Below are 9,791 nucleotides of genomic sequence, written 5' to 3' on the forward strand. Positions count from 1 at the left end.
GCTTCCCATTTCCTGCTGATTCGTGCAACAGCGACACGTAACTTGAGGTAAGTGTAATGTATAAAGTGAACTTTCTCTGTAGAACTTTAAATTCATCATGTGATTGAACAGTATTTCTGCAAATATTTAAATTTGTATCACCTATTTAATTTTGTTGCATCTTAATATTTCAGAAATGACTGTGTTTTTCTGCAGAATTTACTAGATTATGTTTATATTCCTTGTTGCTGATAAAACATTACAGACTCTTCATCGTCTGCTCCGAGACGTTAAAACATTTTTGAAATCCTCAAATAGTACGTTTTCCTTAAATGTGTTTATTTTGTTCATTTCTATCTCATAGGATTTTGAGATTTAGTATTTTTGGGATAACTTATTCATATGGGAGAGAAAGCTGGTGAGCATGTCACAACTTCTAAATCTGTCTCCGTCACTTCTTATCTCAAAACATTTGGGATAATAAGCAGCAGGTGAATGTAATGCATTTTAAATTTGTGGTGTTTTTTTAAATTCACAGCAATAAGGATCTCACTGGAAAACTGCATTTACAGGTGCACAGCAGATGTGAAGAGCTGTAATGGTACTGGACGGTTCAGAGGAAAATGAGAACCATGAAAGACACGGGGACAAATTAGGAACGACAATGATGGATTAAGCAAAGTATAGACAAAAAGAAGGAATGGATTATCTGCATCATGCACAGTGATGAAAGAGAGGAGTTGAAGCTGAGGCGGAACAGAAACGATTAAAGTAAATTCCATAGATTACTTTTTCTATATAAAGAACATAATCCGACAGCTGGATTTCTCACAGACAAGAATTCATGGCTCCTAACTATTCACCTGACTGCACCACGGTGGTTGGTGGAGGAGCATTTCAGTGGACACTGTGGGCCCCAGCCAATAGAGACCAGGAGTTCAAAACCAAACTCTGCCCCCAAGAAACACATTAGACATGTTCTTCATCACGGAGCCTTTGGCAGAAAGCTAAACTGGGTCTGAACCGGATGAACGGCCGTCCAGAGATCGAGATTCTGAAACACTTTGAAATGAAATGAAAACAGAAGAGCATTTGTCAAGTTTGTTGCTGTTCCTTGGTTTTTCCGTAGACATCGTGGCGCCATCTAGTGCACGGGATGAGGACTGCATGACTTCTTCTCTGTAATAGATTTCAGCTACTCCACTGAGATCAAAGTCCTGAAATTCACAAAAGATGACGTCTCACATGTATTTGTGAAATCCCTTTTATACTGCATATGGTCATGGTTGTGGACACACACTCACCGACACCGACACACACACACACACACACACACACACACACACAAATAGGGACGTCAGAGGTGATTATGTTAAAAACAGCTTGCTCTGCTTTATGATGATGTCACTCATGTCAGTTTGAAGTCAGTAAAACACACACACACACAGACACAGACACACACACACAGACACACACACACACACACACACACGCACACGCACACGCACACACGCACACGCACACGCACACACACACACTTTCTTACAGTCACTTTCGGGTTCATTCACTCCCTACAGTGGCCCGGCCTATCCCTGAAACCCAGGGGGCTGTAACCTGTGATCCAGGAGAACTGCACTCTGGGTAACTGCTGTTGTCATAACCGCTCTCAGTCCACGGTTCACAAACACACAGAACCATATGTTTCACATTACACTCTTACTGAAGCATACACACACACACACACATCAAAGTGTAACTGAAACTTGGCGTTTGATAGCTAGTGCGTAGCTGATTCCCAGTGGGTGATTGTGTTAATCACAGTTGTATCGCCTCCACGACGACAGATAAGAATGTGTGCATCAGAAACAATGTTCGTTCTCTCTCCAGCGACGAGACAAAACAAAGGCGAGCTGTTTCACAAACAGTCGGCAGAAAACAGGGGGACAACAATTGAAAAGGGAAGAAACACAACACGCTGGCAAAGTGTCTCGGGCTGTCCTTGGGATGTTTTCGGAAGAATTCCCACCCACACACTCTGACACACATGCTGGGTCTGAGGCTATTTAAAGGACAAGGAGCTAATTTTATTTCCTGATCAAACCTTTCTTTGTGTTTGGTTTCTGAATCTCAATCAACGAGCGGTTTTATCCGTCTGATCCATAAATATCACATTAAAAAAAGCCAGAGTGCAACAACTCTCTGACATCATCATTCATAAACTCTTGCTGTGTCGGGTTCCGAGACACTTGACAAGTGTTGTTTGCTTCTCGTGGCTTCCTATTACGTAACACGCCGAGTTCTCAGGTGTCCGGTGGGTCCAGCTATCGATAGAGAGCAGGAGGAGAGCAGACAGGCATCTGTTTATTACTGCGATAGCGTTGCGTCAACATTCCTCCACCGCTCCCAGAAGCCTCCCAGAAGCCTCCTCTGCCACAACACACCAGCACGAGTCGTAAGACGAACGCGGGGAAGGAGTCCAGACGCTGCTTTCTGATTTACAACATCTCATCTTCCTGTAAACCTGTCAATATTAAACCGTTCCATTCATCATGTCCCGTGGTTTTATCTCAGCTTGTATCTTCTGCATAACCCCCTGATGTTTGTAACGTGCAACATTAAGACCTGCATATGTCACACACCAACAACCAGAGCTGGAGCTGAGCTGTAAGAGAAACAACTAACTCGTAATCGTTCATATGACAGACGGAACGAAAAGAGACTCGACAGATGGCATTGTTTATGTCGGTTTGTGTCTCTTTGTGGCCTTCGAGCTTTTCTTTGTGTCTTTATGTGGTCATTTTGTGTCTCTGTGGCCATTTTTAAGATGCGATTCAATCAGTTTTTGGCAGGTCAAGTGTCTGAAAAAGACAAAACATAAAATCACTGTTTGAGTCAATATTGAATGGAAAGCTATTTCTTGTATTTCCTCCTCTGTAAGAAGTTGTCCTCATCTGGTTTGAATAACGACCCACCCCCGGCCCACCTCCTGTCAGCTCCCCTCCACCTCCTGCTGGAGTCAACCTCCAGATGTTGAACACAACCTTATCAACACAAACGCTGTCAGAGGCTGGACGTTCAACCACACATCCAGATCATCGGGGCCAGTCAGGAGAACAGAGGCTCCACAGGCATTCAGAATTCATGTATTATAGTCCATGTGTGTATTTAACCTTGTTGTATATGACTCCATTTTGTGTTGTTCAAAATACCTCTATAATCTCAAGAATCCACATTAGATTTATATAGTTCTGAATACTTAAGTGTCTATCTGTTATGATTTACATTGTTTACCATAATTGGCCCCTGGTGAAATCAGATTTGCCCCAAATGTTCCCCTGTCATGTCGGCTTGCTTACAACACTTACAATAAATATGATAATTTGTTGATACATTGTTATCTTCTATGCTTTTTCTGAAGTTCAAAATGTTTGACTAGGAACAGTTTTTTAATGATGTGTGTTTGCTCAAAGCCACAGAGCTAACAGTAAACAAGGTCCCTGATTAAGAAATATCCTAGATCTGCCACTGATATAATTACTCACTGGGTTCTATAAACCACAATGTGCTGTGAGTTTGTGAGGGGCAGCCACTGAACATACAAACAATTAAAGGAAATGGAAGGGAAGAACCAGAGACAACAATCTTTTATTCCCTCAAACTCTACAATAACAAACAGCATTTGTCACTGTTTGCCTGTGATTCAGTGATTTCCTTCAGGGAAGTTCTTCCTTTTTAGAAGACATGCCAGTCATCCCAGGGAGTGCAAGTGTGCAGAAGGTTGTCAGCTAAAATAAAAAGGACACCCTATGAGCTGCTTTCTCAAATAAAAAACATATGTTAGAATAACTGCTACGAAAGGCAGAAACGCCCCTGAACTTCTGTTCCTAATCACATTCTGACACTGAGCAGATCCCGACCACAGCCTGCACATGTGAGTCAAACATGAAATCCCCAAATGAAAGAGGAGATAATGTCTCCAGTCGCCCACTGCTGCTACCAACATCATTTCTGGCCTTAATTTCTATGTATTTTGCATTTAGGTAATTTATCTCATAAAATGAAATAAACTTGAACACACATCAGTGTGATAAGAACTACATCAAATTAGGAACACCATTTTTGCGGGGAGAATTATCTGATTTGTAATTTGACTGTTTACTTCCAAATCAACCATCAGTATAAACACTCTACACACATACATTTCACCGTTTCCACATATTACATATTTATTTGTCCTGATTTTGTTTTATTAGGGCCCGAGCACTGACTTCAAAGGTCAGGTGAGACCCTATTGAAATTGTAAGCCTACACAGTAAAAGCACACAGTTGTGAGTTGTACCAGATAAACCCGTGGAGGGATGAACGCCAACAGCTTTGTTGAGGCTTGAAAGCCATAACGGAGGACAAGACTGTGAGGTCTCCAGCTTTGTACTTTACCAGGAGCTCCTAAGGGAGATGACCTGCTTTTCCCCCATAGCCTCTAACACAGTGACCTGAAAAGGAAAGCAAGACAAATATTAGTTTTAGAGTAGTGGTAAATCCGACTTAAAATCCAAAGTCAACTTAAATCGTTTGTCTGGTATAATTTTGTCCATTAATTATAACGTATAGTAAGGTGCCTTTGGGTGTTTAACAGGTGGTGTGGAATAAAATGAGCTTGATATTTTGTTTCCATCTGTACAGCATTATTTAAAAAGGTCTTATTTTACTTTACACCTTGTTTAAACTCTGGGCTGTGTTGCAGTAAGACAGACAAAAAACCGAGATGTTCAGAAACAATGAATCAGTCACCAACATTTACTTCTTGATTGGTTCCCAGTCAAGACTTGACTACCTGCTGTGCTGTCTTTAAAATTTCTGACGTTCATTGTGTGTTCTCAATCTTATTTCTTCCTTTTCACAATTTTCATTTCACGTTCAAAGTTGTTTTTCTTTTAGTTAAGTAAGCAACTGCAGAGGAGAATCTGCTTCCTGTTTACACTGGCATGCAGTGTATGTGAAAGGTCACTTGAAATGGTCTTTCACGTGGACAAGTTAGGATGGGGATTGGGACTGATTCAAAGTTTTACCGCTTGTGTGTACATTTTTTCATCAGATTCAGACAGGCGTAGATTAAGATATTTTTCTGATCTCAGAAACCTACCATGAATGGAGTTTCCCACTTTGCTCTCGCTGTTATTTCTTCACCCAGCTCACCCTCCGGCACTTTAGGACCCTCTCTGCTATCGAAATTATCATCCTTGATCGTCAAGTAACCATCTTTGACACCGAAAACCTGAATGCGCCATTAGAAAACGGGAAGCAATGATAAATGTTTGAAACATTTACATCTTTGCTTAATAAGTAAATAACAGTAGAGACCACTCATGACTAACCAGTACCAGTAAAGTAGCTCCGTCACCTGACCTCTGGGGACCTTTAATACTAAACATTGTTTAGCTGCTTCCTGAAATTTGATGGAGCGACTGTATGTCAGAAACCAAATGGGCCGAATAGGCTGGACATAACATCAAGATCCCCCCCGAGGCCCCCTCAATCACAACAAGAGCTCAGACAAGGACCTTTACATTACATGTCATTAAGCTGACGCTTTTGTCCAAAGCGACTTACATTGTTAGAACACTCAGCATTTATGAGGGGCCATTTTAGGGGTTCAGTATCTTGCCAAGGACACTTAGGCATGCGAATGGGAAAGAGTGGGATTCGAACCGGCAACCTTCTTGTTGCAGAACACCCGCTCTATCCCCTAGGTCACGCTCGACCTCTTACCTGTAAATCCCTCCTGCATACATTTGGGACATCCAAGTTATGTGTAGATGGGAAGATATCTTCATGTGTCTCCCCAGTAAAGAGGTCAAGTCCAACAAGGTGAACCTGGGAAAACAAAACAACTTACAAGATTCAGCTCTGGGCAAAACAAGCATCAGGGGTCACTGGTTAAACTGGGAAAAATCTAACTAATTCACTTAAAAGCCTTTAAGTGCTAGTTCACCCAGTAATCAAAATGCACTCATTATCTACTCACCAATATACCGACGGAGGGGTGGGAGAAGTGTCTGAGTCCACAAATCACTTTGGGAGTTTCAGCGTAAGCAGAGTTGCAGCACAATCCATTACAATGCTGCTTTCTGTTGTTTTATTACATGTGTTTGGCCACTAGTATCTTCAATTGTATTGGATTCTGCTGCAACACTGTTTACCCCTGAGACTCTTTCATTGTTTTTTGGACTTCACCCACCCCTCCACTGGCATAGTGCTGAGTAGATAATAAGTACATTTCTGGGTGAACTACCAATTTGAGCTCGGCATTCCAAAAATGATGCACAGGATGCTTTTACCTTGGCGTGCCCATGCTTGCCAGATTTGGAGGTATTCATCTCAACGATCTTGCAGGGACGATCTTTAATCATGACAAATCCATCCATCTCCAGAGAAGAACACTGCACGGGGTATGTAGTAGAAGCCCCTGAGTCTCCAAAGTGTAATTCCTCATCCGCCATGGTCTTCAACAAGCTGTGCTATGAACAGGCAAAATACATGACAAAAATAAGAAGCAGAACACAACTTAAAAACTCACTCCAAAGAAAGAGTTTCACATTTGGTATAAGAGAAATACTACAGAGGTGATGCAGGATAGAGGGCAATATTCAGGTTTCTAAAAAAAAGGACTGTATAAGACAATTTAGGTACATATCCATTCTGACTGACACTACATTGCAGACAGTGGCAGTAATGTACCGATAAGTTGTTTGCCAAGTACACAAAGAAAAAAGAGGAAGTCAGAGTTGCTCTTACCTTTGTGCTGCTCACCCTGAAATAATGTGAGAGTCTTGCATGCGTGGAGCTTATGTACCGCAGGAGGAGCGGAGAGGTCTGCAGCACAGCAAACAGGATAAACATGTATTAACTCAGCCAAACCAGAAAAACCTAAAGTAATTAGGTAAAAAGTCAAGTCAGGGGTTAAGGTATGAATCCTAGGTGTACTTGGTGCTCTTGTTTACAGCTCATATCTGTGGCTATCTGCAGTAAACAGGATAAACACGTAGTAATTCAGCCAAACAGGAAAAAACAACTGAACTAAACAGATCAGCCACTATGAACCATGGGATGGTCCCTAACCTTTTAGAAACTGAAAAGACATGGGATAGTTATAACATGGAGCAATATGGGACGAAATATTTCAAGGTTAAATAACACATCGTGATGTCTCATTAGCTACCATTAGACAATAGCTAAGGTTAGCATTCAACCACTTCCTTGCTAACATCCCTGTCTGACACCATTATGTGATGCAATGGGACAGACATTTTAAACCTGAATCATCCAAACACCTCTTACACAAAAATCTAATGCTATATGCTAAATCCAATGCCAACATGCTTGAAACAACCATTTGTGTTGATTTAAACATATGAACATTAATAATAATAAGAAGAAGAAGAAGAAGAAGAAGAAGAAGAAGAAGAAGAAGAAGAAGAAGAAGAAGAAGAAGAAGAAGACAAACTTTATTTGTACTGCACCTTTCATACAGGAAATGTAGCTTTACATACATTATAGATGAATAGATGAAAAATGTTAAAATGTAATTCAAAATAAGTATAGAACTGATTAAAAAAAAACACATAAAATTGTATTTAAAAGACAAGGAAATAAAAAAGAGAAAAAGAAAATTCATGAAGAAAAATACAGAAAAGAAAGGACATGATTAAAGCGCACTTGTGGACCAATGCAACCTCTAGTTAAAGGCAGAAGCCTTCGATTTTCTTTTAAAGACATTCACTGAACTAGCTTCTCCGATATCTAGTGGCAGTCTCTTACTTAACGTCAGAGTGTAATTTACAAAAGCTGTATTTCTTTCGCTGTTGTTGGGAGCCTTTGATAGACTTGCTGCAAATGATCTCATACTCCTCCGTACTTAACTATTCAATGATTCAGTTGCTGATCACTTAAGGACCCGAGAATATGGTCTATACGTAGAATTTGTTGTTAAACCTACCTTTATTTCGCATATTGAAAACGTACATAATGGATATTAGCTCATTCACATACTTGCCTCCCAGACGTTACGGCGACAGGTCTGTCGGATGGTGTGAAAGGTATGTTGTGTAGTTGGATGGCTCCAGGTATGTCACGTCTCAAGTGTTGTGAAATCCAGAGCCACTGTTGCGAGTTGATACAACATTTTCTTTTTTATTAAACACAAGTATAATGCATTTACTGCACTTTAACTCCTTTTTCTTGGCGACTCACAGGTGAAGGCTGATCCAGGAACTGGCAGGCTCAGGGCAGTTTGGCATGTGATTTTCACAGTAAAAGTCTTGTCATGTCTCAAACAACTGTTTACAGAGATTTATTAGAAATGTAGGACAATTATGTTTAGTGTCATAGCTCAGGACTTGTAATCTCTTATAGGTAATAGTGACTTTTCAGTGATCTCAAACAAATACAGTTATAATGCAGCCCCATGTTGAAATGAAGTCGGTCTATGGATTCCCTTCAATATTTCATACAGACCATTAAATAAAGTTCAATCAAAGCACGGTACTGCTCTGTTCACCTGTCTCTCTCCTTGTCATGCTGTTTGTGACATACAGTTAATCACGAGTTTAAATTCCCATGGAAAGTTTCCGGAAAGTTTCTGGAAATTTACCAGAAATTGTCCGCCCCTTTGCAACCCTAGTCAGAATCAAATCCATTAAGTTGTACACACTCATAGATGTCGGTCATTTCATCAACTTTCACAAATTATCCCCTGACAAAACACTAAGACTGTCAAAAAACAAATATCTTGGGCTAGAGCAATCGTCCTCTGACCAGCAGGTTACCAGTACAATCCAAGTCTTCCCCGTTTGCATGCCCAAGTGTCCTTGGGCAAGGTGCTTAATCCCCTTTCCACATAGTTTGCTGCTCCACCTTTGCAGTTGTTCTTGTGTGATTTGACAGCAGTGAAAACAATGGATGACGTCTTTAATTATCCAGTTTTGTCACAACTGAAGGAGATGCTGATGATCTCTACCAGTGGACACAAAAACACTTCAAGGGTCCTCTGATCACTATTAATTATAAATTAAGTTTAAAAAAAAGAGGAGGAGCGAGCGACATCTTCAGCCTCAGCAGTCGAGACTAAATCGTCTGAATTGCAGTCAAATCTGTTGACCTGTAGCAGATTAAGTTTTGGATGGTATATTTTTGCAGTGCTCTCTGGGAAGGCTCATAGAGTATGACTCTTCTATGATTGATGACAGACTCACCTTTTATGTCATCAAGTATAGAAAATTGATAACATAGTAACCCCTGTGATGACACAGAATATGAGTTTTCTATGTGATCAGAGGAACTTGTGGTGACAAAGAAGATGAGTCTCCTATGTTCCAAAAGGAGCCTTCTGCACCTAGGCGAGCTGGATTCCAAGAAACACATACTACTCCAGCTTGATCCTGTAGAAGAACTTCTAGTACCTGAGAATCAGAGATTTCAAGCCCATCAATACCAAGAGTTGTCTCCTCATTTTCATCATATTTATCAACCGTAAGTCTGAAATGATTGCAACCAGCCATACTAACACTCTATTAAATATATACGGTTATGTTTCAAGCTTTATTATGTCGATCTACCTATGGTCAGCTTGCCAGAAAAGAAGCTAGCTAGCTAACAGCGAGTTAGCATTGTACATATTTCTCTTTCTCACTTGCACCAGAGGTGCAAAAGCAGCTGTGTGAGATCAATGATAGGTGTTGCGTAGTGAAGACACACTGCATGGGTCGTATTGTGTAAAAAATGAACCCATGTGTAAAAGTTTTGTAGAAATTATT

General features: G+C 40.6%; 1 protein-coding gene across 1 annotated transcript; it reads right to left on the reverse strand.

Annotated features, from left to right (window-relative positions):
* Nucleotides 1-3,605: 3,605 nt before the first annotated feature.
* On the reverse strand, nucleotides 3,606-7,062 carry LOC133961978 (eukaryotic translation initiation factor 5A-1-like). Its single transcript, XM_062397401.1, has 5 exons — nucleotides 6,775-7,062; nucleotides 6,318-6,497; nucleotides 5,749-5,853; nucleotides 5,123-5,254; nucleotides 3,606-4,472 (listed from the first exon to the last, which is right to left on the reverse strand). The coding sequence occupies exons 1-5, from the start codon at nucleotides 6,877-6,879 to the stop codon at nucleotides 4,413-4,415; spliced, it is 582 nt and encodes a 193-aa protein (XP_062253385.1). The 5' UTR covers nucleotides 6,880-7,062; the 3' UTR covers nucleotides 3,606-4,412.
* Nucleotides 7,063-9,791: the final 2,729 nt, after the last annotated feature.

Source organism: Platichthys flesus, chromosome 10 (genome assembly GCF_949316205.1).
Source record: "Platichthys flesus chromosome 10, fPlaFle2.1, whole genome shotgun sequence".
In the NCBI taxonomy this organism is placed as follows: domain Eukaryota; kingdom Metazoa; phylum Chordata; class Actinopteri; order Pleuronectiformes; family Pleuronectidae; genus Platichthys; species Platichthys flesus.

Coding starts and splice junctions, on each gene's coding strand:
- LOC133961978 (XM_062397401.1), bottom strand. CDS start 6,879: ATGTTTATCCTGTTTGCTGTGCTGCAGACCTCTCCGCTCCTCCTGCGG. Junction 5,854..6,317: donor GCAAGCATGGGCACGCCAAG/GTAAAAGCATCC, acceptor TTGTTTTCCCAG/GTTCACCTTGTTGGACTTGA. Junction 4,473..5,122: donor AGTGGGAAACTCCATTCATG/GTAGGTTTCTGA, acceptor TTTCCTTTTCAG/GTCACTGTGTTAGAGGCTAT.